Here is a 16,083-nt window from a genome sequence, read left to right as displayed (position 1 = left end):
ATTTTCAGGCCCATCCGCACTCTAATAGCTTATGTATCTATCTACAATCGTTCCTAGTCCCTGTCCTACCAAAGCAGTAGGGAGGCGCTACTGCCATACCAGCCAGGCTGCCTCCACACAGCGCCTCCGCCTACCTGCCGCCTACCCTAGAAGGTAAGGCTTGTTTCTAGTGTGCTTGAAGAATTCCTACCACCTGCTTTCAGTTCACTTCTTGCCTTGAGGTTAAGTTTTCTGCCTGGGGCATTCATTACATTACTGTCTGAATGTCAAAGAACAATCTTAAGGACGTTGCTCCCGTAAGGCTAAAGAGGAAAAAAGAACTATTACTACCTGCAGTTACCTGTGGATTCTTAAGGTTCTGCTTACATAGATATGTATATACAGGGTCAGGTGGTCTCTTTGACTTTCCAAAGTCATCAAACTGGGATACTATGTTACTGCCTGAGGCAACAGATATCTGGCCTCAGGCAGCATTTGAGATGTGAGGACGCTACCACTCGATATACCGGTCAGGCTGCTCTCCATATAAACTTCTGTTTATGCCACACCCACCCACCTGCCATTTCATCCTATTTGATGCCTGAGGCCTAATTCCTCCTGGGGCAGTTTATTTTTCGCCTACTATAAGAGGTAAGGCTTATTCCTACTCCGTATTACATACAGAACCCTACCGCCTGCCGATTCATAGGTCTTTCTGCCTGGGGCGTTTAGTTACTGCCTGAGGCATATTGCAGGCACAAAGTAAGAACTACTCCGGAGTAAACAGTAGGTGTGTTAAAGACGCATCTTACCTACTACGGTAGGCGGGTAAAATGTGGCATGAGCAGAAGCTAGTATGGAAGCAACCTGACTGGTAGTTATAGTGGTAGCGAGCGTCCCCTAAATCCTAGTTCCACCTGCTTTGCTAACTTACTTCTTGCCTAAGGCTAAATTTATTGCCTGGGGTATGATATTAATGCCCGAGGTAGCAGATATATGGCCTCAGGCAGGGTTTGAGATAACGGGGTGGCCAGGCTGCTCTTATGCCACACTGCACCGCCTATCGAAGTGGGTAACGTGAGTTTTCAATGCAGCCTGCTATTCTATATTAATCCCTGCCTGAGGCTTAAGGATTTGCCTGGGGCACTACTCCGTATATCCTCCGCCTACTAGAAGAAGTAAGGCTTATTTCTTTTACATGTAGAACCCTACAGCCTGCCAGTTTATATGTCTTTCTGCCTGGGGCGCTTAGTTACAGCCTGAGGCATAAATAATGCATAGACTAAATAGCAAGCGGTAGAGATTCTACATGCATTAAAGACTCACCTTACCTTGGGCAGTATAGCGGTAGCATCCCCAAAACCCTAATACCTCTTTTCGTAATTCAACTTCTTGCCTGAGGCTATATTTACTGCCTGGGGTATCACATCACTGCCTGAGGCAGGAGTTATGTGGTCTCAGGCCGGATTTGAGATGGAACAGCAGGCGGTAAGATTTCTGTATATAGTAAGAACAAGCTTGTTCTAAATAGAGTAGGTAGATTGGCAGAGGGTGTGGCATGAGCAAAGGCCGGTGTGGAAGCAGCAAGGCTGCTGTGGCAGCAGCGGCTCCCAAGCATTATCTCAACTGAAAACGTCATTTTTTCAACATTCCAATTCAAGCAATACGTACTAGTTGAATTAAGACTTAGGATTCTGCTCTATATACACACAGCCTAAAGATTGTCTAATTGAAAGAAAAATTCCAGAGGAAGGATTAGATCAAGAATCGAATTCTGGATTCACCCATCCTGGCACACCTCTCGCTCTCCATGACGCCCCAAACATGTGCAGCGAAATAAAAACACCACTTCCGCCAGCCACAACTATTAGGGCTTGGGTGGTGAAGGTCCAGGTCCAGCCTACTGCGGCTTGCCATTGGGCGATGAAGAACTGTTATAGCATTTTGTTTAGTTTGTGAGTGGGGCGAGGAGTATCTGATGGGGAGGGAACATACTGGGTTGGCAAATGCACTCAAGTTTAGGAATACAGCGTAGAAAATCACCACACTTGTGGATTGTAGGGGATAGGCGTCGATTATGTAGCTGCTTGTCACAGTGTTGCCGATCTGGATTCCGGCGGAAACTGCTCATTCAGTTAGTCAACGAAGTTGGTGAAGATTAAGGTTGGGCGAGGGAGAAGGGTGGGCGAGTGGATACGTAGAGAATACTCACATAAGAAGAATGCAACTTGTCCTACCATCCAGTGATAGGCCTTGTCTATACTAATGCCCCAGACGATCAAGCCAACTGTCAGTTGCGAAGATGTTAGACGTGTGCATACACAGGCTATGGAAGCTTACTCACCAGCAGTCAAAATTATAGCTGGATATGCAAGCCATAATCGCATTTCTGGAACCCGAATGCCGCCATTTCGCTTTGCTAACCTCCCCACGATGGCATCGCTCAATCGTCCTGAGCAGCTTACCTCCGCCACTAGAGTTCCAATCAAAAGGCCCAGGAAAAGCAATCCCTGGATGAGAGGCGAGTCCGTTGCATAGGCCGATGGTACCATGGTGATAACGGACAGGATCCACCAATACCATGTAAATGAGTACCCGAGGACAGCCACGGGGATCACTGGGAAACGAAATGTAAGGAGAAGCCGGGTAAGAGAGGCATAGATAGGCGGATGAGAAAGACCTGGGATCGGACGGAGGTTGAGGAATGGGAGTGACTTGGTGCGGTTTATCTCTGCCTCTTCTATACCCGCACTCGACTCTGCTGGCTTCTCAGTGGCTGCCATGCGTTGGACCATCAAAGCGCGCGGGTAGAGGGTTTCAGGCATGAAGGCAAGCTCGAGCAGTAAGAGCGCAGCAAAGAGAATGGCGTTGAACCAGTTGATCCACTGTGCGCTAACGAGATTAAGAAACCCGCCGACTTGATAGATACGAGTAAGCGGAGGTCTTTTCGGTGGAGTGGATGGGATCACGTACAGGTTGGGCCTAAAAGCAAGCCTGAATCAAGGGCAAGGACCCATAATCCGAGTTTCTGGCCACGTTCGTATTCGTAGAAGAGATCGGTGACTGGGCTGTTAGTTGCTCTGTTCGGTTATAAGGAGGTTGGACAGAGTTGGCATACCAACTGCCATTCCCACTGTCGACGAAGGGCTAACCCCAAACCCCTGGAAGAACCGAGCAGCCATATACCCACCATATGTATCTGCTACAGCGGCGCCGACGGTGGCAACCAGAGCGATGACAGTCCCCACGATGAAGACAATGCGGCGGCCGTAGATGTCGCCAATTGAGGACCAGAATAGTGGGCCAAGCGACAAGCCCAGAGCTGGGATGGCGACGGTCCAGTTGACTTGCGAATAGTTGATGTCATACTGCGATTGTATTTCGGCAAAGGAGGGAACAGTGGTGGTTGTGATGTAGGTGAAGAGAAAATATCTGTCCACTGTCAGTGTCTGAAATCTTTTGGGGTATTTAGGTACACACTTGAGCATAACAATCCCTAGAATCACATGCTTTTGCCAACGGGACCAGTTGAGCGGATCCAGGGGGTCAGAAGTAGGCGTGGGATGGACGTGCGTGCCATTTTGCTCAACGGGGAGGCTGTTAATGTCGCTGGCGGATTGCTTCTCGGAAATGAGGACATCATCTGTCTGGGTAGATTTGAGATCCATTGTGTGCGATGATAATCATGAAAAACGGCCGTGTAGTCCCGAGGCTGTGTTTCCAATGCATGGTCCTTTTGACTAAGATGCATATATAGTCCATGATGCGGAGAGGTGGGTTGACAAGTGAAGTTGAATGATGCCATTGCTTGATGTATGGGAAGAGGCTTATCAGGAACAGCCTCAGGCGAACATCGAATCACCTGCCTGAGGGATATCTCTGCTGCTTATCATTCACGGATTATACGATGGGAGAGCGAATAGAATCCATGCCTGGGCTTAATGCCTGCATTAAGCCTTTCCGGCCTGGATCTGGCTAAATTAGAAGCGAATCACATCAGCCCGCTGCGGTAACGAAGTATGTGCTGCCTAACTGATCAGTTTACAAGCTGTCTATGCATTCTTTTAATGTTCATTGCTACTATATGCTACCTAAGATTCCCTAAGTAGCAATTTTGGAATTACTTCAACGTCCACATTATGCTCGCTGCCAATCCTGATCCATCACAAATCTACGATAGATTATCTCTGTGCCTCCAGTAAATCCAGGCAATTGGTGAAGTCGTAGATCTCTCTGTCCAGTAGCCTGAATCTTTTCTATATCGTCTTCTCGCACAGGAGCTTGCTATTTTCTTCCATGCTACAATTACGAGCAAGACGCTGGGTCAGTCAGACCCGCCCTGAGAGACTATACGTCGGCAGATCTCAAGTAGATCCGAGAACAACTCGGTATCGAGGACTGCACGTACCTGATAGCCTCTGATTTGTGACCAAGATAAGGAAGTTCAATTGCGTAAAGGATGGACACCTTGGCTTGCAGATCTGGGCATCGAAAGACCGTTGGATGGACATGATGATATCAGACTCGATGTTTCGGGTCGATATCGGAGCATACAGAATAAGCAGCTACCCAAGGCTGGATAGTAATTTCTGATCAGTCCCCCACGTTCGTCCCAAAAAGGTGAATATCTTGAGAACGAGGCAGCCCCGCCTGTGGATCATCCTGCGCTGACATGCAGCTTAAATTAGCTTTCCTTGTGGGTCAGTTATCCGGATCTGAATAAGAGCCTGATGGATCATTTCGTTGGACTGCGCCGTTGCCATTTGAGTAACAGACTCGAGGTAAGGGGCGATATTGTAGTGTCTAAAGTGTCCAGCCATGTTGTTATCCAAGCTCGAGTGCTTTAATACCATCATAATCCATGATGTTCCCTCTGGCAGATATCGTTTACCTTTTCTAAAACTTGAACGCAGCGTGCCTACTATCACCACAAAATGTACGACTCTCTTCCTAGCTACCGGGAGACCACTTCCTCGCAAACTCACGGGGAAGAGCATACTCCGTTACTTTCCAAGCACGTCGACATCAATCATGACTCCAGAAGCGCAAAATTATCGGTACCCGTTTTGGGCGAATTCGTCCGGCTGTTGAAGGACTCTATTCCTGTCATCCTGGCATACACGCTCCAAAACAGTCTACAGACAACCTCTGTGTTGATCGTGGGACGGACATCTCCCGAGAATCTGGCCACCACAGCTTTCTCACTTATGTTTGCCATGGTCACAGCGTGGATGATCGCCTTAGGCGGGACAACTGCACTAGACACGCTAGCCTCATCGACGTTCACAGGCAGCTCAAACAAGCATGATCTCGGAATCCTTTTGCAGCGGGGATTTCTCGTTCTCGGGCTGTTCTATGTCCCCGTCGCCATTGTTTGGGCATGCTCGGAGCCAGTCTTTCTTCTGCTTGGCCAGGATCCCCAGCTCTCAAGAGATAGCGCGCGTTTCTTAACGTGCTTGATTCCTGGCGGTCTGGGTTATATCTACTTTGAGGCCATGAAGAAGTATCTGCAAGCTCAGGGTAAGCCATTGTACACAACATCCTCTTTTTCCGTGGGAATCTAATTAATGAGTCAATGCAGGTATTATGCGTCCTGGGACGTATGTCTTGCTGATTACCGTACCATTCAATGCATTGCTCAATTACCTGTTCTGCTACACCTTTCACATGGGGTTGCTTGGTGCGCCAATCGCAACAGGCATTTCCTACTGGCTCTCTTTTGCGCTACTGGTTCTGTATGCCCGATTCATCGCCGGCTCCGAATGCTGGGGCGGCTGGTCGCGCAAGGCATTCGAGAACCTTGGGACCTTCGCCCGATTGGCCTTTCTCGGGGTGGTACATGTAGGCACCGAGTGGTGGGCCTTTGAGATAGTAGCTCTTGCAGCGGGAAGGTTGGGAACAATCCCGCTGGCAGCACAGAGCGTCATCATGACCGCAGACCAAGTGCTCAACACAATCCCATTTGGCGTAGGAGTCGCTACGTCTTCACGGGTGGGGAGCCTGCTAGGGTCCCGGGATGCAGCAGGTGCATCGAGAGCGGCCAATGCCGCGGCCTGGCTGAGTATGGTGCTGGGAGGGGCCGTGTTGGCCGTGCTGATGGGGACTCGGCACGTCTTCGCAAAGATATTCAACTCAGATGAAGGGGTTGTACAACTCACTGCGGAGGTTCTACCGTGGGTGGCGTTGTTCCAGATCGCCGATGGACTGAACGGCAGCTGTGGAGGAAGCCTTAGGGGTATGGGAAGACAGCATGTTGGCGCGCTAGTCAACCTGGTCAGCTATTACTGCGGTGCGCTGCCTCTAGGTGTCTGGCTGGCCTTCAATGGTTGGGGACTGAAAGGTCTTTGGGTGGGACAGTGCATCGCGCTGTATCTTGTGGGGGCACTGGAGTGGACAATCGTGGCCTTCAGTAACTGGGAAGGCGAGGTCGATAAGGCGTTTCAGCGAATGGATATTCATGACCGGTTGGAGGTTGGACAGACCACTAATGGTGCCACGACAGATGTGTAGCGTATAGATAGGTGTAGGTTAGATTGAATATGAAGCATGCCAAAGCCCACGCAGGGTCTCTATCTAGTAACTCCAAAAGGAAGGTCGAGAGAGTTCGCATGGGTGACGTTTAAGTTGTCAGCTCTTTGTTCAATTTCTTAAGCGAGAACGATATCGGACGTTTATCGTACTGGCTATACTCTCCGTATTATCCGTCAATTTAGCGTTCAGGAAGCCGTCGTCCCCACGTCACAGAATGAGGATCAGCGTTGCTGATAAGAAATGCCGGTCGCTATCTCCGTGGAACATCAGCACGATAAGCCCTGGTAGATTAGACTAGTGCATGAGATTAGTCTCAGGCTTCTGTGACATCTTGCTGTCCTGAAGCATCCACTGTCTTCTCCTCCGACCTTCCTGTTTCGATCATCCATGCATCTTGGATTTATACTACTAGCCAAGCATTTGATGTTGGCCCATGGAACAGATCTCGATCTCGCATTGTATCCACGCTTGCGATCCCTCGAGAGATAATGCACACTCGGTGCTGTCCCACCCCACTCAGGTTCATAGATTCTCGAGTTATTCACTGATTCTGGAAGGTCCTGGGAGAAGAAGTTGGTGAAGAATGAGGTTCGGTACTGTGAGTGGATCTAGTCAGATATTCAGTTTCCCAGTATAGACATCGGACAGTCACATCATCTATGGCGACCATACCGTGGCGTTTTCCATTCTATCCATCTATACCGTGTTTCAACATGCGTGTTGTAAGAGTCTGTGTAGCCATGGACTGTGGAAAGTAAGTAAAAGGCATGCGGGTCTCAAAAGCAGAGATAATTGGGGAAGCCAACTGGCGGAGCCGCAGGTGGGAGCATATAATCATCCCCTCCCTGCAGAGCCTGCCTGGAGCATCATTATTTCACTCAAAGTAATACCGCGATTTCCTCCCAAGTATCCTTTCAACATGTATCTCTCATTTGTGAGCCTACTAGCTCTCTCAGGTATCGCAACTGCCCATAGCGGCCATGACCAGACACCTCTGGCTGGACCGCACCAAAAGCTGTGGTACAACACACTCCCCGGAGACGGTGGCACCCAGGTCAGTGAATTCATCTTACATCCGTACATCCCCAATGGCTGACATTCTAGGCCGACTCTGTCTTCTCTGGTATCTCTACTTTTGGCCGGTTGCCTTACTTTCCTTGTCTCTCCAGCGAAGATGAGAGATATGATATTGCGTTCATAGGTATGTCACCACTATAAGAAGTTCAATACTTCAATAGCAATTCCTGCTAACAGAATAGGTGCTCCCTTCGACACTGGTACCTCATATAGACCCGGAGCAAGATTCGGACCCAGCGGAATCCGACAAGGATCTCGTCGCCTCAATCTCTAGTACGCTATACCCTGTCATGTCTATACCCGACGGCGCTGATGCTAATAAATTCTTCTTCTCAGTGGCGGATATAATGTACCTCTTCAAGCGAACCCTTTCGTCAGCGATATGAGAATCCTCGATTGCGGAGATATCCCTGTTACATCGTATGTTTCCTTTACCATAGGAGCATTAGCAGAATTCTGAGACAGACAGTTATGACAACGCCTGGGCTATCCAGCAAATTGAAGAGGGCCACAACAGTGTTCTAATGCGCAAACCGTTCACCGATGCCGAGAAGTACGGGCTCTCCAAGGCCGGGAAGACCCTTCCACGCATCATCACACTGGGAGGAGACCACACTATTACCTTGCCCTTGCTGCGCAGTATCAACAGGGCCTATGGACCTGTTACTGTCATTCACTTTGACAGTCATCTGTATGCTTTATCTCAGTAACTGGCGGAACCATGCTCACTGTCATTAGGGATTCCTGGAAGCCAAAGGTCTTCGGTGGCTCACCTAGTCAGGTCGCCGCAGTCAATCATGGCACCTACTTCTACCACGCTGCGATGGAAGGCCTGCTGAAGAACGATACCAATATCCACGCCGGTATCCGCACGACGCTTTCTGGTCCATCCGATTACGAGAACGACGGATACTGTGGGTTCGAGATTGTTGAGGCAAGAGAGATTGATACTATTGGTATGTACGCCAATACACAATCGATGTACTTCACTAATATACGATATCACAGGAACGGATGGTATCATCAAGAAGATAAGGGAGAGAGTGGGTACCGAGAACCCTGTCTATCTCTCGATTGATATCGATACCCTAGACCCTGCTTGTAGGTCATCCAAACAATGCATTGCCATGGCTCTTCTGACAATGCTATCTAGACGCACCGGCAACCGGAACGCCCGAAACAGGAGGCTGGTCGACACGTGAGCTTCGCACTATCATTCGTGGATTGGATGGATTGAACTTCATCGGCGCGGACATTGTTGAAGTTGCTCCTGCTTATGATACAAATGCTGAGCTTTCTACTATGTATGGCCACCGTCACCACGTACCCGGAAACCTGTTCACTAATGTATATAATAATAGGGCCGCTGCTGATGTTCTCTATGAGATTCTTACCATCATGGTCAAGAAGGGTCCGCTGTCTGTTGGCCGCTCTGATGAGCTATAGTCACTGGATGCTGCATCGCGGAATTGGCCGACTCATGGGTCCTGCAGCGATTCTATCCATGATTCCAGGATTTGGCAGACAATGAGTACTATGATGTGAGGTCAACATATATGGATTTGCGGTGTGCCGAGAATTTCCCTGTACCAGACATGATGCACGTGTCCTCCGTTGCGAGCATAGGTACAACATGTCTGTGTTTGATGGCATTATTTTTCACACATGGAGTCAAAGATTGCCCAATGAGAGTAGATGCCTGGAACTTACTTCTGAATGATAGCGACTGCCACTGGTCTTCATAGATGAGATGGGCGGTAATTACTTGATTTGACGTATGCTTGCAATACCATACAAGATAGGTTCATTACGCCAAAAGGTCAACATATTCACGTGTGAATTGTTTCGGCCAAAACACGTGCTTGTGTCTGAATGTCCGCCTTCATTTGAAGGATGTCAACACCATACTCCGGAAAGATGGGCAAACACTAGAACATCCAATATATTAGACGTATCATCAATGCTACTAGTAAGCAAGAAAGGAAGTGTTTGAACGCGATCACCGGAAAAAGGATCCAGGCGAATCATGATAGGAGAACAGTTTGACTATAAGCAAGGACGTGATGCAATTCATCAAGCAGATAAGGTCCAATGGCTGGTCGATCGGCTGGGTTGCTGAGGTCAATTCATCACATATACAAGGATCTGGGCATCGAAGACGTTGGTTCAGCCACTCCACGGAATCTTTAGCTCGGCCGATGGCCAGACATATCACTAACATCCGGGGATACAATCTCGGGACACTACTACGAAACAGATGAGGATCGCTTCCACAAGCAGCCAAAGTCACCTGCCACGGTTGGAAGAACAACGTTCGGTACTTATCGCACTGACGTATGTGAGACGAGCATACTTCCAGATTTGATATCATGAGAGGAAAGCTTAAGGGCGCCGCCTACTTGAATAGGCAATAAACATCACCCCTGTTCAGTGTATGATTCCATGGTTCTGTAAAAATCCGGATTTCCTGGCTGACCATTCTTGAAAGTGTTGAAACCTACTGCATTAAGCATACCTTGACCTGTCACTCCTTGATTACTATCTTTACAGCTCCTATAGACAGCACCTTCCGTTCTTTACTTCACAGGGTCGCTCATGGAGATCCCTTGCCTGAGTCCTGCAGTTGCAGACGATATTGTTCCAGATCTAGCCCAGATATTCAATGACAACCCATTCAAGTCTTTGAGGGAACAGAAAATCAGCGTCCCTGTTCTCTGTGGTCCGCATGAACAAGGTCCCACCGACACCCACATCAACATCTTTGGACAGGAATTTCGAACGCATTCGAGTTTAATCAAGGAGTACACTGGAATATGGAAGGAACGGCAGCGCGGAGAGTATGCCGAGCGCCGCGGACGACACTATTTCGAGGCGAGAACTGAAAAAGATGGTGGTTGGGGGATCTATCGAAAGGGAGCGGTATGCTGAGCGGTCTATAAATATACTCAAGATCCAATGTTCGCTGACAACGTGACATCAACTCTGCAGAAATATTACCGCGATTATCCCGACCTGCCAGATGAACGCATCCCGAGTGCCATTGAGTCCTTCCATTGCTTCTTGCAAGCGTTATATCTCAAGCCTGTACCATACGTTGGCATCAAAGGATGGCGGAGGATGGTGTTGCTGGGAATCCGCTTCCAAGCAGTACCTCGAATGCGTGAATATATCGAGAAAATTATACTTCCCTGGACACTCACGTCTAAGCCCCTCCTTGGCCTCACCGACGATATCCTCGCATACACTAAAATGGCGCAAGACATCCAGTGTGCCCAGCTCTACCGCGAATGCCTCATTCATCTTGTTGGAATGGCGCAATACTGGGGGCGAAACGAGTTCCATAACGCTGAGAGTGTACTAAGCCCCAGTGCCTACGCCTCGTTGATCCGTCACGTCGGAACTCAACGGCAACTCATCGAGAAAGCGGATGTCGCACTCCATACTTTTATTCGGACTCTAGCCACGCAGAAGCCGCGGCGGATACCGAACTTCCTGCTCCGACAATTCACAGATACGGTGGATAACATTACCGGCCTGAATGGGCGTAACATGAACTCTCTGGGTTATTATCAACATATACGTCTGGTACTCCACGATATGCAGATGAGAATACCGGGGGGTGCTACGTACAACATGTGTCATAGACTCTGGCAGTTCATTGGATGTCTATGTGTGAATGGTCTTCAGTATACGCAGGATCAGGTGAAGGGATATCCAGTTTGTATATCATCTAGGGATATCGAGTTACCGTGGGTACTTGCCAGGGCATCCGAAGAGGCCCAGGCGGAAGAGGAGCAAGCTCCTGACGCCGTAATGGCAGGCTGACAGGCAAGGAAATATGAATATGGCGGGAGACTATTACTGAGAAACACGAACCAGAATGTCATAGCGCACACATCATGTCAGGATTATTGGATAGTGCAAGTTTTAGTTGCAAAATGCCAGAGCGTTGTTACAGTGTCTTATCATGGTATCCACCTGCATTGTCATCTACCGTTCGATCTCGATCGCAATCTAGTGAGCGGACCCCTTGCACAAGGCAACGCCACTTATGAAACGATGAGACTGATCTAGATAAGATGCGATCTATCTCGATCCCATTGTGAATTATCATTCGCTAGGGATGGATTATTACACAGGCTCCTACGGAGTAGTAACTAGTTAGTTGCCTTTCAAGCAACAGTGTGGCTTAGTTGTGTCAGTCATACTCGTATATTCTCCGATCGATCTATTTAGACACTTAATCGCTTCGTCACCCCGTTAGCCATGCAGGTAACGAAGTCAAAATACCCCATAATAGACCCATCTATATAGCAACAAGTACTCCGTACGAAGTCCACTAAATCGACATATCCTATCTCCCCTCCATCTATCTACCCAGAAATATGTCCTGTCAAGTCCATCTGCCTGAGCGTTAACGAACTAACATAAACTCAATCCGCCCCTTCCCCCTCCTCCCTTACATGCATAAACCTTATTTAGGTACTTGAAGTAAAGTAAGGTACGAGAATATTTATGCATCTGCATCTGCAATCCTTGCTTTAACTTCCGGTTCCATGTACGTATGTATGTGTCAACTCGCTTGAGTCTGTTACAGAAATGCAGGTACGGTATTTACTATCTAGGTATCTGAGGGATGGATGGGTTGGGGTAGTTACCACCCACTATGATATTTATAACTGCCTATGCGAACCTGTGAAATGATCTCGATATGAGGCTGGCTGCCGCTTTAGATGCGATGTGACAACTTAAGTTATGCTGATCGGTGGAATATAGAGTTTGTTGCCTTTTTATTCTAGGCTGCTTTAATTGATGTTATTAGGCTGCTGTGTTGATGAGTCAGTAGGTTGGTTGGTTCCTTTCACTCTGTCAAAGCTCAATATAGGATTGGATGGGGTGGGGGTTCCACTATGGATGTGGATGGGTGTGACAAGTTCACAAATCGTGCATGGTGGATTATGCAGGTTTTGAGTTTGAATTCGATGTGGATGGGTGGGCATTTATATTTTCGACGATACGCAGGATGACTGTGGGTAAATATATATTCAAGAAAGAGTCGTGAATGGTTGGGTCAAAAACCACTTCGTTCTTATCTATGAGCCTCCATATGAAGATAGATAAATGGTGTAATGACTGACTGACCACAGTTCCGTGGTTAAAAAGTGGAAGATAGCAGAAAAGTCGGGTCAGTGGAGAGAAATTGAGCGATTTGGTGGTTGTCCGACGATCGTTACTGTGCTGGAGATATACGTGCCGATTGCCGGGTGAAGATCGGCCGTTGGAAATTCAGGGGCCAACCAATGATACGATGAGGAATAGAAGGATAGTATCATTCGGATAGGCACATTTAAAGAGCGCTATTGGGGATATTATTCGTTCGATCTCTCAGGTTGTTACCGTGTATGTGCAGTATGTTTCCCGGAGCAATGTTGAGTGTATAATGTCAACGTGAATACTAGTTATGTGGGGACTGGGGACACCAAGACTGGTATTATGGATCCCGGTCTTATAGCAGTTGCCCGTGCCCATGGGGTTTGGTCCAACAATAAATATGATTGTTCTGTAGCAATGGGTTGCCAAAATATAGTCTTCCCCATTCGATTATAAATTCAACACATAACGAGCTCGAGGTTGTCCTATCAGGCTTACTGAAGAACGAATAAGGCACCTTCGGAGACCATTGCAGTTTCTACCTTCAAAGAAGAAAATTTTTCGGTCGGATATGGCTTTCCCCTGATCCATCGGCTATAACAGAGCCGTTGAATCCTATATTGTGGGTTATACGTTATGTTATTGATTGATAGATCGGTCAATCGGCTTGGCTCCAGATCTAGTAGCATCCACTTTGTTTCTATATTGAATGAGGAGGTCGGGTTATGCTGCTATTATGATGTAGGGTCTATGCAGTTTCATAGCTGGTTGGTGAATTGCATAATGAGCATAGATGTATGGAGTAGCGCGTCACTACGCAAAATAGAAATTAGAGCGTTTTGAAGGAGCAGTGGTGCTGGTGTACTCGCAGTTGTTGTGGCACGGGATAGGTAGTAGTTGTTCAATGAAAATATACTGTCGGATTGGTGCATGATCTATAATAATATATGCAGTAGTATGTGATACCAAAGCTCTGCTTTCTCAAGTTTACCATGGCTGGAGACTCCGATTGTCTTGGTGCTGGAGATGTATATTATCAAGAACCGGACCCCTCCAGAATAAATATAAGACTCGGCTCTGATAATATACACTTGTCACTTCAAAAAGGGAGTCAGTTCATAGACTACTCCGTAGGTAAGGTCAGTAAGTCCGTAGTGGTTCTCGACGACGTAGGTAGTATACAGTCTCTCGTGCCTGTTTGGGCTTAGTGTGCTCATGCTGGCAGATAGTCGTAACCTTCGACACCCAAGGCACACCTCCTTGAAATAGTCTCAAAGCATCTCCGGCCCGTAATAGAATGAACTATACCCTACGGAGTAGTCGACAAAAGCGACGATTTTCATAGGTTATCTAGCTAGTCTACGAAATTGGAATCATCCCGCAGTCCGATTTCTAATGTTCCTTTACTAATAGAAGTTATTTCTTTTTCATCGTCGTCCAATGACCGACAATCTTGGAGTATGCCAAATGTGAGCTTAGTTACTCTGTACTAACTAAGTGGTCGGTTGATAGATCTTCCAGAGAAACCACAGTGCGTCCACCATGATCCATGATCCATGCCTGGGGTCAGCTCCCACGTTCCGGTCGGGGATAGTGAATGTGCCTAATATTGGGAACCCGGATTAATTTCGCACAGTGATGCTGATAGGCGGTCCGGAGGAACTACGTATCCCGACCGAGATGAAGGATGCCAGGCGCTATCATTTTATCACTCATCAAGCCGTAGCCTGCTAGCCCAAGACAGATGCCAATCTCTTCCTCTTCCACCGCGATCGCACGACCGTTGGTGATGGAGCATAGCCTTTAATCCCTTGCCAGTGGAGGCTAACTGGCTCGGCCGCTGGACTAGTGTCCACTCGGACAGCAATGAACCCACTCTCCAAAGGGGAATGGATTGCCGCACGCCCTCCATGGCACCATGTTGACCCGCACTCAAGCAACAGACTGTAACACCCGCGAGTCAAGCTTCTCCAATTCGAGCAAACTCTACTCCGTACTAACTATCTAGAGGGTACGCACTGGATGCCCATGTCCCTGTCCAACCGTGCAGGCTTGGGAGGTTAGACTGGTCGGTCGTCATTTCGCTTGCTTTGATTGACCTTACCGGCTTGGGAGGGAAATGCGCACGCGCTGCGTCGTCCCGATGCAGATGGTTCCTGAGTTTGGCGGTGACTTTTGACGGTCTCCAGTAGTTTAATCACTAAAATAAAACATCTGACATTGATGTCGGGGGTGGACATGAGATGGGGGAGGGAGAGGGGATGTCTCCCCCTCTCCCTCCAATGTGTCTCTCCCGCTCGGATGGCATGTGATGTCAAGGAGACGGTGGGTTAAAGTTAAGTTTTCATCCTGGTCGCCTGGTTTGGCACTTTGCTCTTTGGGGTGCTCTTCCCTATCGTTTCTTTTTCTCGGGGGTTTCTGCTATTTTGGTTTGGCTTCCCCTGCTTTCTTTTTTCCTTGCCCTGTGGATGACAATTTTCGCGATCGGGCTGCAGGACTATCTACTAGTACTAGGTTTGTTACTGTTGTCCGACCATGGGAAAGAAGCAAGTGTTGGAGGCAAAAAGTGATGCTGGTGCTGGTGCTGGTGCTGGTGCTAATGCTGGTGTCGTGTCCTCAGCTGCCAATTCTCAGTAGCTTTCCAATCTGAAACATCTAAAAGTGACAAGAATGGAGCTCACTTACCCCCATGTGGTTGGGAAAGGTGGCACTCCGGACTCCGTTTCGGTTCCTGGATTGCAATCCATCCGCCGCGAACCGTGGAACAACTTGTGTCGGCAATACAGGAACCGTCCGTGAGCCGTAATGCTTTTTCCAGGCGAACTGATGGGGATGATGTGGAATATCTGTATGCTTGCTTTTGTTAACCATCAAGCCACCCCCGGTCGCATCATTGTAAGAATCAACCGGCCGTAGAATGAGATTTAGGGACCAAGAGCAAAACGATCACTATCTATCCAGTAGGGATCATGAGGTGTGTTCTGGACCCCGACAGCTGGGCTGGTGAGTGGGTTTGGAGGGTGGGTTTCTCCCCCTGGCGTCGTAACCGCCATACCGGAAAGCGTACGGGACTTGGTTCCTGAGGGTCATCCCGATTGCATGGAAAAGGTGCCTGAACTGACAATTTGTGGTTTCTTCAGCTTTGGCTGTGGGTGTCAATGCAGTCTGGCCCTTGATTGCTGGATCCTCCATGGGAGATGGTCAGGAACCACGGTCTCAGCTGCGGTACTATTTTTACCTGGCTGCTTTTTATGACTTGTTTCAACTTTCAAGCAGGTTGGAGAGCAGATCGCAGAAATTAAGGATAGAAAGAGAGAGAGTCGACCGGATTGGAGGGGACTCCGC

The 16,083-nt window shown here is 48.3% G+C and overlaps 5 protein-coding genes across 5 annotated transcripts; 4 read left to right on the top strand and 1 right to left on the bottom strand.

Annotated features, from left to right (window-relative positions):
* Positions 1–1,652: 1,652 nt before the first annotated feature.
* Positions 1,653–3,702, bottom strand: ASPBRDRAFT_166051 (putative MFS transporter). Its single transcript, XM_067619571.1, has 7 exons — positions 3,460–3,702; positions 3,098–3,411; positions 2,953–3,042; positions 2,324–2,896; positions 2,192–2,266; positions 1,975–2,102; positions 1,653–1,910 (listed from the first exon to the last, which is right to left on the bottom strand). Exons 1-7 carry the CDS (start codon positions 3,645–3,647, stop codon positions 1,740–1,742), a joined length of 1,539 nt encoding a protein of 512 aa, XP_067484543.1. The 5' UTR covers positions 3,648–3,702; the 3' UTR covers positions 1,653–1,739.
* A 1,211-nt stretch (positions 3,703–4,913) lies between these two features.
* On the top strand, positions 4,914–6,489 carry ASPBRDRAFT_114925 (MATE family efflux transporter; the record flags this gene model as incomplete). The annotated part of the gene is made up of 2 exons (XM_067616855.1): positions 4,914–5,499; positions 5,561–6,489. The coding sequence occupies 2 exons, from the start codon at positions 4,914–4,916 to the stop codon at positions 6,487–6,489; spliced, it is 1,515 nt and encodes a 504-aa protein (XP_067484542.1).
* Positions 6,490–7,305: 816 nt separating this feature from the next.
* ASPBRDRAFT_234799 (agmatinase) lies at positions 7,306–9,199 on the top strand. The gene is made up of 9 exons (XM_067622017.1): positions 7,306–7,564; positions 7,615–7,711; positions 7,770–7,860; positions 7,924–8,007; positions 8,057–8,278; positions 8,326–8,543; positions 8,596–8,688; positions 8,741–8,891; positions 8,949–9,199. The coding sequence occupies exons 1-9, from the start codon at positions 7,430–7,432 to the stop codon at positions 9,031–9,033; spliced, it is 1,176 nt and encodes a 391-aa protein (XP_067484541.1). The 5' UTR covers positions 7,306–7,429; the 3' UTR covers positions 9,034–9,199.
* Positions 9,200–9,900: 701 nt separating this feature from the next.
* Positions 9,901–11,483, top strand: ASPBRDRAFT_140953 (uncharacterized protein). The gene is made up of 3 exons (XM_067619174.1): positions 9,901–9,921; positions 10,147–10,506; positions 10,576–11,483. The coding sequence occupies exons 2-3, from the start codon at positions 10,183–10,185 to the stop codon at positions 11,410–11,412; spliced, it is 1,161 nt and encodes a 386-aa protein (XP_067484540.1). The 5' UTR covers positions 9,901–9,921; positions 10,147–10,182; the 3' UTR covers positions 11,413–11,483.
* Positions 11,484–15,117: 3,634 nt separating this feature from the next.
* ASPBRDRAFT_36504 (uncharacterized protein) lies at positions 15,118–15,602 on the top strand. Its single transcript, XM_067623513.1, has 2 exons — positions 15,118–15,358; positions 15,424–15,602. The coding sequence occupies exons 1-2, from the start codon at positions 15,308–15,310 to the stop codon at positions 15,535–15,537; spliced, it is 165 nt and encodes a 54-aa protein (XP_067484539.1). The 5' UTR covers positions 15,118–15,307; the 3' UTR covers positions 15,538–15,602.
* The last annotated feature ends 481 nt before the right edge of the window (positions 15,603–16,083 follow it).

The sequence above is a fragment of the Aspergillus brasiliensis genome (genome assembly GCF_001889945.1).
Source record: "Aspergillus brasiliensis CBS 101740 unplaced genomic scaffold ASPBRscaffold_1, whole genome shotgun sequence".
Lineage (NCBI taxonomy): Eukaryota > Fungi > Ascomycota > Eurotiomycetes > Eurotiales > Aspergillaceae > Aspergillus > Aspergillus brasiliensis.
This window is presented reverse-complemented; position numbering and strand designations above follow the sequence as displayed.